Source organism: Lytechinus variegatus, chromosome 1 (assembly GCF_018143015.1).
Source record: "Lytechinus variegatus isolate NC3 chromosome 1, Lvar_3.0, whole genome shotgun sequence".
In the NCBI taxonomy this organism is placed as follows: domain Eukaryota; kingdom Metazoa; phylum Echinodermata; class Echinoidea; order Temnopleuroida; family Toxopneustidae; genus Lytechinus; species Lytechinus variegatus.
Window position 1 is genome coordinate 94,622,305 of NC_054740.1, and position 20,666 is coordinate 94,642,970.

Here is a 20,666-nt window from a genome sequence, read left to right on the forward strand (position 1 = left end):
TTGAATTATGTAACATTTCAATTTTTAAATATTTGACAATAAGGAAACAAAGTGTTTTAACAAAGGTAATTGAAACTGTGTTTCATTGAGGAGAAAATTATAATATTTCATATTTCAGATAATAAAACACAAAAGAAATAGTGAGTAGGTGACGTCATCAGTCCCCTCAATTGCATACCGACCAGGATGTGCACATAACTGTTTCATGAAATTAGGCGAAATTTTAAAATGTCATAACTTTCTTACTTTGCATCCGATGTTCATGAAATTTTCAGTGTTATGCTGGTTGTATTTTTCTCTGTTTATTCAAATCAACTTTTTCTTGGGGTGGACTTGTCCTTGAAAATGGATGATCTTGGAACGAAGTCAGCTATAGAGGGGTGAGTTTTAAAGTAGTTTATGCCTGATTGCGTGTGTGGGTTTGTGCGCGTGTGTTTGTTGATGTGGGGCGAGCGTGTGAGATGGTGTGTGTATGTGTTTGAGTGAAAAAGAGATTGTAGATGAAGTACAGAGATTAGAATGTATAGGAGTAGGGAGGGAGAACTGATCGAGAATTTAATTAAATTAATATGTATAGGCCTATATGTGTAAGTGCCCGTGTGTTTGTGAGAGCTTCGCAATATGTCAGACTAATACATGTTGACATTGAAAGACACATAATAAAGATGATGAAACTCTCTGTGTGTTCTTTTAATCACATGTAAGCTAGTTTTCACCATGCTTGCCTCATCAGGCCAGCAAAGATACCAGGGCTCCGTAACACAAAGGTTTGCGATTGATCGCTAATTTCAAAGAATAGTTCTGATTGGTTCATAGTCAGTCTACTAAGCAAATTGCGCATGCAACGAGGATCTTGATTGGTCATTTCATTTAGCGATTAATCGCTAACCTTTGTGTTACGGAGCCCAGATCGTTTTACTAGAAGACACGATAGTTTATTCATTCGATATATAAAATATTCAAGTTAAAAAATTAAAACATAGAGTACGCAAGAAAAGTGGTTTTGTTACAAGAGAGTACAAGAATATGAACCAATATTATTTATTCATTGTATATTAAAGTCTAAAAAAGGACTAATGCATTTTAAATAAAAAAACATATAGGAATAAGAGTTATTAGTAAAATTACTTAGAATAATATTCGAAAATCTTTACCGGTAGTAAATTAATAAATATTCATGAGATTAGAGAGAGTGGTCTTAGTCTGACCTAGAAGCGTGAGAAAGGTCAAGAAACTTTATTGATATCTGATCAATCATAATGTAACGTTCACGTGTAAATTGTAAAATTTGGTAAACATTGTTTATCATTAACATTAATTAAGCAAATTAAGACAAATAAATTCATTGACATAATAAAATTCATATAATTCTGATATAAATCATACAATTATCAATATGCTTTTTACATAAATCAAATAGTTAATTAAAGTAGGAATGTTTTTATTGAATTACCAACTTGTGAAGAAAAAAAAAGCCCGGTATGATTTGAACAATGAGTACTTTTACTAGGCTTTCTACAGTAGATTTCAACTCAGCATCGTATTATTTTTTAAATCTAAAAAATAATAGTTTTGTTTGTAGTGTCCTTTTCATATGTTCCTTTATATCTTTAACATTTTCAACTTCTCAATGATATGTAGTGACATTATGAGATAAATTCCATTACCACGATAGATGTAACATTTCGATGTTCCAAAATATATTCACACAAATAAAGAAATGAAAATCAAATCAGAGCAAACAGCTGGGGATTGATAGACTCGAAGCACTGTAAACATGTATTTTACCTGAAAGCATTTTCAACAACATTTATTCAAGGTGCAAAGCTGCATTTTTTAATTTTTCGTCTCCCCTCCCCCTCCTTTAACCAAGGATCGTAGATTCAAATGCAAGCCATGATGTTTATTCCTTTATCAAGAAATCAAAAGGATTAGTGTGATCGCATTTCAGACTAGCTATGACGATAGATGGCGCTCTTCCAAACGTTCATAGCATAGCCATGGCTCCGGTTCATAATTTCAATTCAATTAAACATTTATTTTCTTCCAATTTACATTGCACAGGTTACATCCTATTTCAAATAGAAATAAACAGATCAGTAATATAGTAATATAACAATGAATGTAAATTCAATATATAATTCATGTACAAGGAAAAATGCGTAAAAACCTTGAACGTAGTAGGTTCTTATGTATGAGTATACAACTGAAAAGTAAGAGTTAGCTGTCCATTACACGATAATACTAGTACAAATGAGATATAACTTGGGCATTGAAAGACAAATGAAAACATTCAAAATAACTTTCAAACCTTAATTTTTAATATTTACAACATATGAAAGTGTTGGTACCACCCGATCAACTACAGGGTGCTTCCAAAAAAGGGGGGGGGGGGTGAGGGGGTAACCGAAGATCAGAGGTCAGCTTTATCAGGGATATATTTTTTGTTCTCATGATTTATTTTGTACATATCTGAGTAAATCATTAACTTTGTTCGTACTATGATTGACCTTTTAATTATTATTTTAAGTTAAGGTAAATTTAGGATGTAGGTTTGATATTCATCCTTTTCGGTATGATCGCCCCGTTGCCGTTACCGTGTTCTTTTAACGCGTATTTAAGGTGAATGTCTATCTTATAAGATTATCACTCGTTCACTATTGTTTGTTTCATATGTTATTATCGTTACTCAATGCCTCTGATAGTCTGGTTGAACGCTTTCTACAACGTGCACAGTGGAGTGAACAACAGGTTGAACATACACCAATACAACAGAATATGAAAGCGATATATGACGTCAGAGCTTCCAGGCAAGCAAACACGATCATACAAACCCCAATAGTCAATAGCTGCGACTGTAAGGAATAATGAATAACATGAATAATTGATAATGAATACTGAATATTATTATTATTATTATTTATTTGGCCATAAAAACATACAAAAATTGTACAATGTAATTACATGAATACAATTTGAAATTGAATAAATATAGATAAAGTAGAAATGAAAAAGAAAGGAGTAAGAAAACAGTTTTTCCGTGGGCCAGGGCTCGCAAAAGTAAAATTCAGTACTATTGCCCAGAGGCATGCTAGCCCTCATGGAAAAACCGTTGAGAGAATATTGCACATTCAATATATAAAATTGCACATTATTGAAATTCAAATAAAAGACATTGACAAACATTATTCTAAAAAGTATGTAACGCCAGGCAAGATACAGTAAAAGAAATAAAGACGGGTATTGGGAAGAATTTGAATACCCATGCCGGACTGATTAAGGAATGTTTAGCACAAGGAATAATATAGCACAAAAATGACTTAGATAATAATAATGAATAATGATTAATTGATAAGGAATTATGAATTAATCAACAATCATTATTGAATTTGAATGTGTGTTGAAATAATTAAAATGACCATCATTAACAGCATTACTTACCTCATCAATTTCACTAGGATCGCAAGGGTAATAAATGTATACTATCCCTCGACAGGAATTGGTCCAGTTGATCAACTGAGCAAAGTATGCACCCATGATCATAGTATATGCCATAGTAAAGAATGATACCAGTGACAGGATCATGTAGGCACCAATCTGGAAAAATGATATACAGTAGATTGTCATGATATGGAGTCTTAATAACAAATTAGGCCAATATTGAATGGCTTTAAATATTAGGTCCACATCATTTTTTTTGTGTATAATTTAGATTCCGCCTGATTATCTTAAATTAATGAATTGATCAATGAATTAATGCATTAAAACATTAAAATGAATAAACACTGTTTTGAAACTAACTCTGTAGGAATCTAGAATGTCTGGATGAAAATTTGTCATTCGATATTCTAAATAGCTATTCGAATAAAAGAAAAGCAATAACATGCAATGATCTAAAGATGAGATCAGTATTTTTATGTGACACGTTAATCAGTTTTAATGATACTCTTTATTCCTTCAACAATTATTAATGCAATACCATGGAAAACTTACTACGAGTCTGTTCATATCAAATGATAGAACGCCGACGGTGCCGCATGTAAATACCTAGGGAAAAGCATAAAAATTGCGAAACATACTCAGAATTATACTGGCAACGTATATTGAGACATGACTCGATGCCTAAACAAACTTCGTTATGAACCCAAAATTACAGTCAGAGTCGTTGGTAAATACTATGGCGTCGTCCGGCTAAATTACAAAAAAGTGTATTTTTATTATGTTACCATGGAGCTATCCATGATGTTACAGTGGAGATGGTGGACATCATTCAATGGTAGTGACAAAATATATTCCTTTTTAATTAATCAATTTATATATTTGATATTATTTAAACAGGGTAACCTCGTCAGCAGTCAAATACTGTTGTACTTGGGGCCTTGTATAACATAAGCATAATATACAATACCAATCACAAGGAAAATGAGAGATTGTTTTCTGGAAAATACGTGCAGTGCCAATAGTGATAAGGATGATAGATTTTACATAAAATGGCCATTGAAGGTAGACGGGCTCATGTTAGCTTCGGATCACAGAGTTCCGGTTTAGGATCCGATTTTCCGGATTTCTGGTTTAGCTTAGATATATTTTTAAGATCATAGGCTTAGGCCTTTCTGAATATAAAATATTAAATCCAAAAATAAGTAGGGATGGATCTTATTCATAGGCCTACTATGCTCATTCCAGGCCTAAAATTTTGTAATTTTTAGCGAAAGGCCACGTCAATTGAAAGGGTACACTTTTATAGTACAGCATAAATGGGGGGGGGGGGGGTTAAAGGGTATATAAAATGACCAAGGCCAAGTAGAGAGGTAATCGACAGTAATGACCTTGGAAGGCCTTCTTATCCTTGTTATTTCTCATTCTATGGTACGATAATGAAGTAAAGAATATCAAACATCATACGGTATAGATTCAAAGAGTGTAATAAAAGTATATAAACTAGAATTTAGCATCCGGGATACCCTTCATTTATGCATAGAGTTCATACTTTTGAACATGAACAATATTATACATAGAGTCTTACCAGAACACCAATAGACATATTCACACAGAATGCTTCTATGGCTCCGTGTAGGATCAGCATTACACTACTCAATGTGATAATGGCCATGCTCCACAGGAGCTGTAGAGAACCGGTCAAACGTCCCGACGTCCTACTGTATTCTAGGAACAATCTAGGGCAGGGACAACACTTGTTCTTCGATGGCTTATCAAGGTTGTAGATGACAAACTTGGATGTGTCGTTGGTGATGATGGTCACTCCAGCACTGACCGTACTGCCCTCGAGTGAGACCTCATCAGCAGAGATGGGAATGTTTCTACTAGTCAGCATCTGTAAGAAATTCGACCACATCAACAAGAAAAAAAAATATTGCGATCTGTCAGAACATGTGTGTTGGTGAAGGTGTGTGGGTAGGTGTATATGTGGGAGATGGTGTGTATGTGCGTGTGGATGTGTGTGTGTGTGTATGTGTATGTGGTTGTCATTGCAATCGGATCGTTACTTGCTTGTTACTTACAACAAGCTCTTTTTATTTGGGACTCCCCAACAGTTTTTACTTTATGTTATGTTTTGCTGTGTTTGTGTCATTGAGGATTGTAAATTTTGTTTATTTTTTTAAATAAATGGTTGAAAAGATAAATGAAATGATATTATTCTAAGAACCTTGCATTGCCTCCCCTCCCAACCGCATTTGCATTCATGATTTTAATTCAGTAACATGCTTCTTTTGTATATTTTTATGGTTAACTATAAGGACCTATATAGCTAAAACTATAAACCTATATCAGTCAGAGGAGCTTACCTTACACAATTCATATCAGATGTCTCTATATTGGTTCATGTGTTTGTTACACATTTTTGTAGCTATTAACATTTTGAACATTACACGAAAGGTTAATGTCATTAATGCAAACTATCACTATAACATAATTGTTTTGGTCAACATTTTAAACGTCATTTCTCTGGGTGGAATATCACTCGGATTTAGTCATGGAATTAGATATAACTCGCTTATAGACCAATTCATTTATAGGAAAAGGGATAATTAAGTGTTTTATATATAAGGCGGTGACACATTGAGCGTCCATTAAATCGTGATTGAATGTTATTCCATTGAAGATTTTTTTTTTAGTTTATATTAACCCCACCACTACCACCATATTCGGAAATTACAGTGTAGACTACTAGCTCTATTTAAAGGTCAAGTCCACCTCAGAAAAATGTTGATTTGAATCAATAGAGAAAAATCAGCCTAGCACAATGCTGAAAATTTCATCAAAATCGGATGTAAAATAAGAAAGTTATGACATTTCAAAGTTTCGCTTATTTTTAACAAAATAGTTATATGAACGAGCCAGTTACATCCAAATGAAAGAGTCGATGATGTCACTCACTCACTATTTCTTTTGTTTTTTATTGTTTGAATTCTACAATATTTCAATTTTTACGAATTCGATGATTAGGACCTCCTTGCCTGAAGCACAAAATGTTAAAATAATGGAATTCCACATGTTCAGGGAGGAATGAAACTTCATTTCACATGACAATGACGAGAAAATAAAAATATTTCATATAATAAAATACAAAAGAAATAGTGAGTGAGTGATATCATCAGTTCCCTCATTTGCATACCGACCGAGATGTGCATATAACTGTTTTGTGAAATTAAGCGAAACTTTAAAATGTCATAACTTTCTTATTTTACATCCGATTTTGATGAAATTTTCAGTGTTATGCTTGTTGAATTTTTCTCTTTTTATTCAAATCAATTTTTTGTTGGGGTGGACTTGTCCTTAAAGGCGGTTTTCCACTAGGGTGCGGACAAGACCAGGAAGGGTTTCGGAAGCTATTTTTGTCATTTCGGCATGCTGTCCGCAACCAAATTCCGTAAAAGATTATGTAAATGATCTTGTCCTAGGATACAACCAGGACTGTCTGCGTATTGTCGTAGGTCACTCCTGGGACTGTCCTAGGACAAGATTATCTAAATAAATTTGTCGGCGTTCGGTGCGGACAGCATGCAGATCGTATTAGGACAGAACCGGAGACATTTAGGACAACGTCACGAGTGGTAAATTCAAGGACTAGGACAATCGGACAACTTGCGAATACTCCATGAAAATTATCATCCATGTATTTTTTTTATGAATTTAGGGGTGTATTTTGGCTTTCTTCGACTACAAAGACTATATAGGATTTTCTTTTATTTCAAATCAAATTGCATACATTGGTGGACATCCCAGGGGGACAGGGGCGACGCGTCCCCTCACTTTTTGGAAGGGGGGCATTTGATATCAAATGCCCCCCTCCCCAATATTTGGAACGAGAAAAAAAAGAGAGGGAAAAGAACCAGAAGGGAAAAGAGAAGAGAAAACGAAGAGGAAAAACAAGAGGAGAAAGACGAGTGAATTATATAAGATGGGGGGGGGGGGGGGATTTCATGTCACTATGTTAAATTTTCGCTCACGCTTTGTGCCCGCATTGCCTAATCTATGAGATGTATAACTTGCTCAATAGACTTATAGAACTTAAAAGATCAAGTTTTGAAGTAAATATACAAAACATTTCTCGGAAATTAAGTTTTCAATTTGTTTGATTTACAAATAGATTTTATAGTTTTCTATAAGATGACTATATTTTATGGTCTAAATATGAACATTTTCCGCTCGCGCTGCGCGCGAGCATTATTTGATTTGTCAAAAAACTATTCTCTTCGTGTATTCCATATTTTTTTAAAAAATATCCCTTTTTAGGATGGTCTGATTGTGAATAGTATCAGCTAAAGCTGCTCGCTTGCATTTTGATTGGGGAGTTATGTATACCTGTATCAATTGTAACAAATTATGTTAAATTCCTCTTTTATGACAGTTTATTAAAATTTTCGGCTCACAGTTTGCGCTCGCATTATTTTTGTTAAAAATATATCAACCCATGTATCCTATTCACGATTACAAAATGTCCAGTTATCTGACCTTAATATCAATTTTGAGCCCTCATTTGATTAATAAGTCATGTAACAATATTTTCATGAATTCCTAATAATCATTGTCCGTTTTTTTTCAGAATGGAATATTGACATGTTTCATATCTCGCTTAGGATTATAGTCATCATAGTCATTTGAAGACAAAAAATGACCTTAAAATGTCCCGGTTGCTACTCAAAATATATGTAATGATAAAAATATAAACTTGAGCTTCGCACTCGCATCATTTATTAAGCGAGATCAATATCCAATTCGTAACTGCGCTTAAATTCTGTTTTTTTTAGATCTGAAAATCAAATATATTTAGCTCCATCATCGCGCTCTTATTATTGATATTATAATAAAGAATGTAATTGGAAGTTCCTGATTCTAGGTCCGGATCTAAACACACGCATGCATGTTTATTTAGATACGAATCTTGTGCCAGTTTCAGATCAGATTACCAAATATTATTATTAATGTAGGAATATTATCCATCTATCCAATTATCCATCCTTTTTCTGATTTACAAAACGTGATATGTCGAATTTCGTTTCGGCTCGCGCTTCGCGCTCACATCAAGTGTATAGTCATACTCCTTTCCTGTTCATGCTTTTAAAACGTGCTTAGAATGCCCAGTGTTAAGGTAGGAATGTAAATAATGTTCAGCTCGCGCTTCGCGCTCGCATTATTTGATAGTTGAAATATGGAGGATAAAGGAAAGTGTGTTAGCGGTGTAATGTAGTATTCACTTATTGAAAGCAGATTTTGTGCATTTTTATACATAACAATAAATTATCTCGGATCTTGATTTTTTAACTAAGGTAACTTTAAAAAGACTGCATATGCTCATAGCAAAGTCGGGGCTCTCTTTATAACATTACTTTCTTATAATTTTTCTACAATTTAATACATAATCATATATTACAACAGAGGAAGAATACAGGAAGTTAGGATGCAAATTGCATTCGACAGGCACATGCGGATCAAGGGGTGAGGTGGTCTTGCTCCCCCTTTAAAAAAATACAAACAGAAGAAAAATAAGTGAAATGGAAAGGGAAACTTAAAAAAAATGATATGGTGGAAAAGAAAAAGGGGGTGCCGTGCTGATGCGGCCCTCCTCTCCCTCCTGCTGGCTTACCCCTCCCAGTATTAAATAGATATACAAACAGCACAAAAGAAATAGGAATAAACGAAGGAGATGAGTGAAATAAGGTGAAATAGAATCGAGGAAAAAAATCGCGATAATGAACAGAAAATAATTGGTCGAGATTATGAAAGTGTAAGATTAGAAATATCAGTTTTAATTTATAGACGAAAATGTGAACCCAGTGTCTAATCGCCTTTGCCTCCTCTTGTACCAATTGAAATAGACTAAGTAAGAAAATGTAAATGGGCAATTCCAGGAGGCCGAATGCGAACGCTACGCCCTATTGACTGCGTGAAAATAGGAAAAATTGAGTAACCAAAGAAGAGGGGGGAAAAGGGAAGAAGAGTGAAGAAATTGACAGACCTGCAGACGGGGAGAATATCTGCGTTTCAGCTAGTTCAATTTGTAGAAAATAATGGTCCATTTCACGCTTCATACTTTCAATAGTTTAATCATAAGAAGATTGTGCACGCTGTTCATTTTTTACGAAAAATACTTAGGTCTTTTCTTTTTCGTCCTTGATGTTTGAAAGAAGTGAGTTCGCGCTTCGCGCTGATATCTTATGTTTATGAGAAACATGCTCTGTGCACGACTTTTTTCAGGAAGGCCTATTTTTTGTAGAGAGTCGTGGTGTAGTGGTTCTGACTCCCGCCTTGTAAACGGAGAGTCGTGTGTTCGATTCTCACCGCGGTCTAAACCGTCCTTTGGCAAGACGTATTGCATACCTTGCCACTCTCCACCCAGGTGCTAAATGGGTACCCGGTTGGAAGCGAAGGTTATTGTATGCTTGAATTTGCCAGCGCAATTTTTAGACCGGGATAAATGCAAGGAATGCTTCCCAGGGTGTGGAAATTGTGCACTTTTCATGCGGGATTGAAATGAATCCTGGGGTAAATCGTTTTGCCCCTGCTGTAAATCGTTTTGAGCCGTTCTGATAAAAGCGATATTTATGAACTTGCTACCATTTATTATTATTTCTTATTAATGACACCTCATTCATGATCAAACAAAGTGCTTAAAATGTAATAGGAATATAAACTTGAATTTCAGTTTGGAATCTACACCTGTATTTTTAATTTTGTTATGATATTTGTCCTATTTGTAAAGTCAAGCGCTGCCTATAAGGTCCTTTTTTCAGTCGAGTACAATAAAAAATAATCTAGTTCATAATCAAACGTTGCATGAAACATCTTTTTATGTTCAGTACAGAATAAAATAATCTGCTCACATCATTGCCAGTTTAACTATTGCAAGAAATATTTTAAAAGTCCACTTTTCAGATCAGTAGAAAATGCTTGAAATATTCCTTCTTCAAAGTGTAACCCCCCCCCCAAAAAAAAATCAACTCGTGCTTTGCGCTCGCGTAATTATGTTTAAAACACTGCTTGAAATACTAGGTTCTCAGGTTTGTTTAGTAAATACTTATTAGGCCCCTTGACCCCGTATTTCTTTACTTTTTGTAATTTTCTTGTCTTGTATTATCCCGTTGCCCCATCTAGTGCTTTTGCAAATGGTTTTTGCTACTTGTGTACTCGTTCCATACATATTAGCATTGGATCCACACATTCCTGAATCACTCCGCTTGCCTTCCTATTCCAGTCCGAACGTTCCTGAAACAGTCCGCTTGCCTTCTTATTCCTGTCCGCACGTTCCTGAAACTGTCCGCTTGCCTTCCTATTCCAATCCGCATGTTCCTGATAAAATCCGCATGGCTTCTTCTTTCCTTCTTGAAGCTGACCTGATTGCGGATGGTTTCCGGAAGACGCGGAAGGGTTTAGGAAGGGCAGGACATCATCAGGACATCGTCAGGACAGGGTCCCGAAGGTGTCAGGAATTCATTATCCGCGTCCAAATTTTGGTCTCGACCAAAATTTGGATGCGGACAAATTTTGATTTCCCGAACACCAGGAAGGGTTTAGGACAGCGTGCGGACACTCCTAGGAATGTCCGGACAGGTTGCGGAAGGGTCGCGGATTGTAATTATTACATTCCGCGCCTTGTCCTGACGCTGTCCTGGCCCTAGTGGAAAAGGGGTTTTAAGGGTCCGACCCAAAACAGAACAAGTTCAGACGTACATGACATAGGAAAGATATATCTTGCAAGATTTAAAAGTCCAGTGCTCTACTGCTTTATTGCAGTGACTTCTTTGCCATATCGCAACTCAGAAACAATTTACATATTATCAAACTAAGGAGCATTAACCAATAATCAAACTAAAGAGAATTGAAAATTCAAATTAAAATGAAAGAGACCAGTTCATAAAAAGGAAGAACTAGGATGGGGATGGGTGTATTATCGAGGTGATTATGTAAATGGAAGAATGTTAAAATAATAAACCAGACTTGAGGATGGAATGAATGAGCACATCAGCATAGGAAAATGATCAAGATGACTAGAGAAGGATAGTGATTGATGTGATGAATAAGACCATAAGTAGAAAGCTTGCTAGAATAAAAACCAAACTGAATTGAAATTTATATCTAACTTAGCTTAAAGGAAAACCACTGTCAAAATACATTCCTACTATTGGTCTAGATAGTCATGGTAGTAGAAACTGATATATTGAATAAAGATTCCAAGCTCTTTCGAGCCCATGACTTGTATACAGTATACGTCATTTTTAATAGGTGAAAGCCATTTACTAAACAAAACATCAAAGAAGTAATATATCTCTTCATGCTGTTTGAATTGATCTATTAGGCCTATATTTCACATAGATGTACATGTATTTATAATTTTCAAGAATAAAAACATTCATATTTGTAAATAAATCTGTGAAAAGAAAGATCAACTTGATATTAATTATTAATACAATTTGACCCTTACCTTAGTTGAATATAGCCTTCACAGATTTTCCACACGACAAAAAAAAAACCAATGCCAATTCAAATGCAATCTCTGCTTGATCCACTGTCGTGCGTCATTTTATTTACCAATTTACATGTAATTTTCACCAAACGCCATACACAACTACTACCCTACATTGTCTTCCCTCATCGAAGTAGTTTCCAGAACCATAATAGGCGACAGGTGGTTGTGTGTTAATGCATAATAATGACGTTATTATAATATTGATATGCGGGATCAATATTTTTCCCAGCATCCCACGGATTCCGAAAGCTATCATTATTAGGTCAACAGAGGGTGTCTGGTGGAAATGAAAAAAACGAGTCCATTAAAATCCTCTTGCATAATGTGAAGGAGTTTTCCCCATTTTCGTATCACAAATTTCTTTAGTATACATGTAAGCCCACATGAACCTGGGAAGCGGTGGCGATGTTGGCGTGAAGTTGATCGGATATCAATTATGCGATTAATTATGAAAGTTGTCAGCACTGACTAAATTGTCAATGCCCGGGGGCCACTTACATTGACGAGTAGATACCATGCGCGACCAAAAATATGTAAAAAGCATGTCTTTTTCAAGATAGGGCAAGTTACGTACGTAACGTAATAAGGGTGGCAAAAACACTCAAGTAAAGAAAAAGGGTATCTATTTTCCATAGGAAAGCTACGTGTTTAGGGTCAAATTTTCGAGGGTATAAAAAATCAAGACAAAAATGTCTTATTAGACATTTTTTACTCTTGGGGCAAAAATTTACATCCTTTATATATAAAGGATGTAATTTTTGCCCCAAGAGCCAAAACTACGTGTTTAGAGTACAATTTGCGCGAGTGTGGCTGTTCTAAACCCACTGATGTAGGTAAAAGTACAACCGACGACCGACGTCTGTGACAGAACAATTGAAATATCGCTGTACTTATATAGGGGTTCAATTCAGGGAATACTTGCCAATAGTATCGTTATGTTTCCAATACTTGTTGAGGGCAAGGTTTCAGACGCCAATACTTATTAAGGGGTGCATTTTCAGAGTATGGAAAATACGTGTTTAGGGTTTTTTAGACCTCATGGTCGCGCACGGTATCCACTCGTCAATGGAAATGACCCCCCCCCCCCGGGTGTCAGTGCTGACAATTTCAGTGAAATCCTAGCTTAGTTTTGACTGGCTGGAAAGCACTAGCTGGCCTCTGACTGTTTCTATGGTAACTTTCGGAGAAAGACAACTTTCATGAAACGGTCCCCAGGTGAAAGTAATTACATTGGTCCAACGTAATTTTGTGATACGTTGAAAAACGTTTCATAAATGCCGATATGTCGACCCCGGATGTCGACGTTGGCGGATGTAAGTTTAATGTCAGCTAGTTTGCCGACACACGCCGACATCGGCTCAACGCCATTTGCTAGTCACTACTACTACTATTACTACTACTACTACTACTACTACTACTACTACTACTACTACTACTACTACTACTACTACTACTACTACCACTACTACTACTACCACTACTACTACTACCACTACTACAACAACAACAACTACTACTACTACTACTATTATACTACTAATGCTGCTGCTGCTGCTGCTACTACTACTACTACTACTACTACTACTACTACTACTACTACTACCACTATACAACTAATACTAATGTTACTACTGCTGCTGCTGCCGCTACTTCTACTACTACTGTTGCTGCTGCTACTGCTACTGCTACTACTACTACTACTACTACTACTACTACTACTACTACTACTACTGCTACTACTACTACTAAGATTACTAGTACTAATGCTGCTGCTGTTGCTACTACTACTGTTGCTGCTGCTGCTACTACTACTACTACTACTACCACCACTACTTCTTCTATTACTACTACTACTTCTACTACTACTACTATTCAACCCGTATTTTAATATATCATGAAAACAAAGAAATCAATGAAACGAATAGAAGAAAATATTACAAAATTAAACGTGGTAAAAAAATAATGTACATTTTATTCTCATATATTCATGATACGTTTGCTGTGTTACAATTAATCATACAAAATAAATTCAATGACAAAGCATCTGTAAATAATTATTTCCACCCCTCATTTCAGGAGGCATGTATGGTTCGTTGGATCGCAAGCCTAAATGTGGCGGGGCATGTAACAGCACATTTTCGGTAAATTACCAATATGTGCAATTTACCCGATTTACTGTACCAGGCCTCAGAACGTACTGAAGAAATAGATATCATACAGCAGCATTATTCTTTCTTTTCAATATTTATTAAAGATTCAAAAATAAAGATTGAAATTTAGTTTTGAACATTATAACCAATTTATTTCTTTTAGTTTATGAGATTAAGAGTTCAAATAATGTATCGTCTGCAAAACCAACATATACAATAGTTTGCATACATAGGACAAAATTAAGATTTCAAATAAAGTATCGTCTGCATTACCAACATATACAATAGTTTGCATACAATAATAGTTTGAGTATTTCAAGTTTGATATAGAAAGCAGAGTACATTGAAATGATTTGCATGTTGATGATTTATCAATAAAAACATTTAAAAAAAGTTTAATATAGAATGATTCGTGACAGACTAAGTGCATAAGGAATACTAAAAATGTTCCTACTTGGAAATGATTAATATTTCACTAATCTGTAATAAACAAATTTTATAATACCAAAGTTCAAAAGATTAAGTTATATGTGTTATAATGTCTAAAGATATGAATAGTATAGAAAAACTTATCTCTCAACACATCTAAGAACTCCAGTCAAATTGACGCAGAAAGAACAAATGATTATAATTATAGTAAATGTAGATCTGACTTGCAAAAGCAATATAAACAAAAAAACAAACTAATAGTAGAGATTGAATAACAACTTCTTAATAAGATTTCTTCAATTCAGTTTGGTTAGTCGTGTGCCCCTATCCTAATTAGTTTACTACAGTCTGTCAATTTTTCATACAATCGTGTCAATGTTGGTTTGAACATTTGATTAGTCTAATCTGTCGATATTTGTATAACAATTATGTTTGAAAATGTATATTAAATACTTCATATTAAAGAACGACATACAATTCAGCAATTTTTCAAAGGGATCATTGCATATTGTAAAATATAGACATGTTTAATGACATTTTGATAAAAATAATTTTAGAAATGATGATTAAGTAATAACATTCCAGCGTTCCAACTAGAGCTCCAAGTCTCAATTGCTAGGCATACTACAAAGGCTGTCAAATCCTACCGGGTACCCATTTCGCACCCGGGTCGAGTTTGGAAAAGTGTGGATTAACGCCTTGCCAAAGGACGCTAGATCGTGTGGGATTCGACCCTCTGTTTTCAAGGCGAGTGTCTTAACCACTACACCACGGCTCTTCTACACTCAAAACCCCCAAGGAATACATGGGGGTGTTTCAGCACCCCAACACCTCCGTTTCCCAGGGCCATGCCTTCTGCCCTGGGTCAATATCACAACCCTGCTTTTTAACATCATCTGTCGAATCAGGGGCGGGTCCAGGATTTTTTGAAAGGAGGGGCGCATTTTCCCCGAGGATAAATTTGACAGGCAAAAAAATAAAGGTCTTCACTTTTAAAAGGGGGCACACTTATGTTTTAACGGCATTTTTTTACATTACAAATTTTAATTGTGCATCTCGAAGGGGGGGGGGGGGCACGGGTCGGTCCCCCCCCCCCCGGATCCACCAGTGTGTCGAATATTGCCTGAATTTTAATACCTGGAAAACTTCTGCTCAACATAACTCCCGGAAGATATACAAATTGGTGATATTCAACAATGGCTTGCACTTAATACTCGATCATATTTTTTCGTATACATTCGTAAACCCGAAGCTTCGTTATTCCGAAAGTTCGGATATTCAAAAGGTTCGTTATTCCGAAGGTTCGTATTTCCGAAGGTTCTTAATTCCAAAGGTTCGTTAGTCCGAAAACGAAATGAGGTTCGTAATTAATTCCGAAGGTTCGTTAATCCGAAAACGAAATGAGGTTCGTAATTCCGAAGGTTCGTTAGTCCGAAAACTAAATGATTAACGAACCTAATTTCGTTTTCGAACTAACGAACCTTCGGAACAACGAACCTTATTTCGTTTTCGGATTAAAGAACCTTCGGAACAACGAACCTTATTTATTTTTCGGATTAACGAACCTTCGGAACATCGAACCTTATTTCGTTTTCGGATTATCGAACCTTCGGAATAACGCCACAAATGTTCGGATTAACGAACCCTTTTACGTTTTCGGATTAACGAACATCGAGGTATAGGCAATTTACGTGTTTCGGAATTACGAACATTAGGGATAAAGAACCTTTGGAATTACGAAGTGTAACCTATTTTTTAACATCACAAATATTATGTTTCTCATTACTTCTGGTTTTACTTTCTTGGGTCAAATATCGATACTTGGAAATAAGGACCAGAATGTTCCTTTATAGATATGCCTATACCTGTAGATCAGTCGGTAGGGCGGAGGTTTTGTATTCCCAGTTGGTGCGCTAGTACCCTTTGGTAAGGCACTTAACATGCTTAAGGAACTTAAGCCGTTCGGTCCTCTTGTTGCTTTCTTACAAGCATTCACGCTTTCTTAGCAATGAGGTAAAAAAAAACACTAACCCATTTAATACATCAAGCCACTGGAATAATGTTGAAAATAAAGTCTAGGCCTACTGAACGTACGTCATGATTTCAAATATCCCAGATGAACCAGCCTACTTGGCTCGGTGATAGAACTGCCGCAAAGCAACTTGTCGACACAGCAATGCCCCAAGGTTCAAAACCTACAGCCGTATTATCATTTGGAAGATAGGTTTCCGCAAGGAGTTCACCCTGGTCTCCATAAACCTCCAGAAAAGCTCTGCTAGTACCCTGGATGGTATGATGGGATATAACCCATCGATTGCCTTCTTGGTCACAGGACACTTTACCAGTCGCTGAGAGTGCCATTACTCGACATGAATCATCCGGTGAAGCAATTACGACCCTATCGTCCTGTATAATAGCAATCTTCCCATTCTTTGTTGAATTGATCCTCAGTACCCCGTTTGATTTAATACCAACTACGGAGACTGCATCAATACGTGATCCATCACCCGAAGAAAGTCTCACGATTTTGGCGAGTTCTGAGTACAGTAGGAAGACATTGTCCTCGGCATCTGTAGTGATAGCATCCGCCACTCCATCATCCTCACATATTGAGAACTTAATTTGTTGCTGTATGTCTCCATTACTCTCATAGATCTTAACCTTATTTCTTGTCGTCAGAGTGACGAAACGACCATCAGACAGTGCTGCCATATCCTTGGCTGATATGTTAGCTGACCTTATTCTGCTGCTACTGCCATCTGAACAAAGGACTTCCGTGTGACCATTTTGATAATGAACCAATATGCTGTCATTCGTGTACGGTGTCATTATTTTTATTCTACCGGATACCTGAGCACGGAGAGTGAGAAGAAGTCTGCGCTTGCAAACTAATTGGAGAACGCTTTTCTCTTCACCTGCAAAAGTGTGTGAGAAGAACAAAAATATCAGAAAATGAAGTCGAATGCAGAAAGTACAATTTCATGGATTTAACATTCATATAATGTGAAAAATTATACATGCACAACAGCTTTGGCAACTATTATTTTTATTTAAATATTTTGTGAAAGAAATGAAAGAAGAGAACATTGGAAGGCGAAGCTTAAATCAAGGTTCCCCCGAGGTGAGGCCGAAAAAAAGTCTCTGCCGGGAATCGAACGAGGGCCCTTTTCTTAGTACACCGGTGCCTTAAACCACTTGTCACAGATAGAGACGGATTAGTAGTAGATCTGATTGACCATCAGATATACAGATTTTCACCCCCACCAATACATACACACACACACACACACAAATATGTGAAAGAAATGAAGAAAACAATTATATATATATATATATATATATATATATACATGTATATATATAAATTTAAATATATACATATACAGTTGGGGCCAAAAACTTGCACACATACCCATGGAATCAGTGAAATTTCTTCGTTTGCCAGACATAGTAAAATTTACTATACCTTCAGAAATATAAATACTACCAAGACGAAATTGGTATCAAATGAAAGAGCGTATTAAGCTCTTTCAAATGATTGGAATGGCGTTGAGATCAAAGTATATTTCAGGTTGAATTTTCTTTGAAGAAAACAAGTAATATTCATGCCAAATGTGTTCTATTGTTAGTTATTATGTTTTCAAACATCGTTTTATAGAAATATATAAATGCCAAATTTATGATTTATATTACATTTTTTATCATGATCTGTCACCACTGAACAAAAATGTGTAATCTGAAATGTTTGTGTTGAGAAGTAACTAGCATAAATATTAAATGTTTCTGTCAATTTTTTATTTTTAATTTGTATAAAATATGAAGATTTGAGGAGAAAAATGACACCTAAATATTTTTCACCTCCTGGTGACAAAGCAATGTGATGTCATGACATACTCATTTGTTTAATATAGATACAATAAATTAAGATAGGTATAAGATACACTAAATTTCATGTTTGGCAAGTGTCAGCTATTCTTTGAATTTCCTGGGTGTATGTAAACTTCTGGCCTCAACTATATATATACATATGATATATATATATATACACATATGATATATATATATATATATATATATATACCATTGTGCTAATAAGAAAATGCGCTCCTTCATGTACAGTGTTGCATGTAGACAACAACACTACAATGTCTGGCGAGCACAGAAGAACAAACTTTATTGAATGTGATATTTTATTACCTGACTTCACAATTAAATATCTAAAAGATGGCAGAACCTGAATACTTTTCAAAATGTTCATTGTCCGGTGGGGTTCACTAACGTTTGAGGACCACTGTATTAATGCGTGGGTGTGTTTCTTTATATACGCTCCCCTTCTCATTCTCTTATCCATTTAAGTATTCTAATCGAAAGCAGAATTTTTATTCTTCAATGAAAATTCTTAAGATATATCTTGGTAAAAATCTGCAATAGCTAGAAACTTGGAGATAAATCTGTGATTACAAACTGATCGATTTCCATTAAATAAAAAAGTATAAATTTATGTAATTATGATCGAATTCGTACCTTGGCTATTAGCTTCTGGGACCTGCACCCGAAGGACGCCTAAATTAGGTACGGCAAAGACGGGTACCTCACTCTCAGAGAAGTGCAGAGACCCAACTCTAGTACATTGACGTCTTGCAGTTACATCAGAAGGAATTTGTTGGTCTGTACCTTGACAGAGGCGTTTGCCCAGTCCTTATATTGAAGAACCACTTCATTTGGGTCAGTACAGTCCAAAAGTTCTCCAACAAATTCGATTTCATCTGTGACTTTAGAAACCGCTTCCCCTACAGGGATCAATATGTTGTCCAGAGCCTCGTTAAGATCACTCCGATTGGTTTCAACCTCTGCCAAGAGATCCTCTTTCCTATGATTGATGATATCAGTAATACGTTCTAAGTACGAATTGAAACGTACTTTGATTACGTCTGATATATTGTCTAGTCTTTCATTTCCTTCCGCTTGTTTAGCCGCATAGTCTTCACGAAAATCCTCAAAAGACTTCATCCATTCCGTTGCTTTAGTCATCAATTTTACGATTTCTTCCACTTTTGCTTTGGAAGCTTCTTCCAAGTTCTTAATCAAGAATGTATGTTTCCCGTGATTGCAAAGGACACACTCACTGCAGATTAGCACGTTACATTTCTCACAGAAGAATTTCTTTTCAGCGCCATGCTCCTTGCAGAATTCTTTCTTTGATTCAGAATCCTCATGACGTTTAATCTCTTCGATGATCTTGTTAGCCAACAAATTTGGTCTCAGAGCTTCCGATCTATCATAGTCATAACCTGTTTCTTGACGGCACATCGGACACCTGAACCTATGATTAGGCCTATCGTCATCATCATCTGAAGAATCTGAATCTAAAACTGCATTTGCCTCTATTGCCCTATTAATGCAACTCTCACAAAAAGTATGCAAACATTTGAGGCATTTTGCATCTTCCAATCTGCAGCGACAGATAGCACATTCCAGATGACCCAATATTGCTTCTACAACAGCTTCAGCCATAGTTTGTGCGGAAAGAGAAACATCAAACCCTATGGCTCAACTCCTATACAAGTATGAAACAGGTAGGCCTATTAGGTTGGATATTTTGCTAAACACGACTTACGAAACTTTGAAATGATACTCTCCGCTGTTTTGCAATGCGCAGAGAGATGGGTTTTTCCCCAATGAACTATATATATTTGGCATCATTCAGGTGCAGTATGGTCCCCGCGTTCTTTAGCGCACACCGTGTGTAATACTACTTTCTGTAGTGTATGTTAAAGCTATCCATTATCCTGCATGCATCGACCTTTGGTTTTCGCATAATGAAGTAGAGAGATTCACTTATTTGAGAGTTTGAAATCTTGTCTTCACCCGAGACATGGTATGATTGGTTAAACCATAGAGCTATCTGTAATAGCTCTATGGTCAAAGTGTCAAATATGGGTCTCTTCTGATCTGGCATACTAATCCATTGTCAGTTGGTTCCGTCATGAATGTAGAAATAAATGATTCAATACACTGAGCTTCGACATTATATTTCAATGGTTTGATGTTATTAGACCCAATATTATTTCCTACTTGAGGTTTGTTTTTAAAAATGC

The 20,666-nt window shown here is 35.8% G+C and overlaps 1 protein-coding gene and 1 pseudogene across 1 annotated transcript; both read right to left on the minus strand.

The window, feature by feature from the left end:
• Positions 1-985: 985 nt before the first annotated feature.
• On the minus strand, positions 986-12,172 carry LOC121406598. Its single transcript, XM_041597608.1, has 5 exons — positions 11,945-12,172; positions 5,027-5,335; positions 3,994-4,047; positions 3,442-3,597; positions 986-2,855 (listed from the first exon to the last, which is right to left on the minus strand). Exons 2-5 carry the CDS (start codon positions 5,333-5,335, stop codon positions 2,670-2,672), a joined length of 705 nt encoding a protein of 234 aa, XP_041453542.1. The 5' UTR covers positions 11,945-12,172; the 3' UTR covers positions 986-2,669.
• Positions 12,173-16,340: 4,168 nt separating this feature from the next.
• Positions 16,341-20,163, minus strand: LOC121406599 (annotated as a pseudogene).
• Between the last annotated feature and the right edge of the window lie 503 nt (positions 20,164-20,666).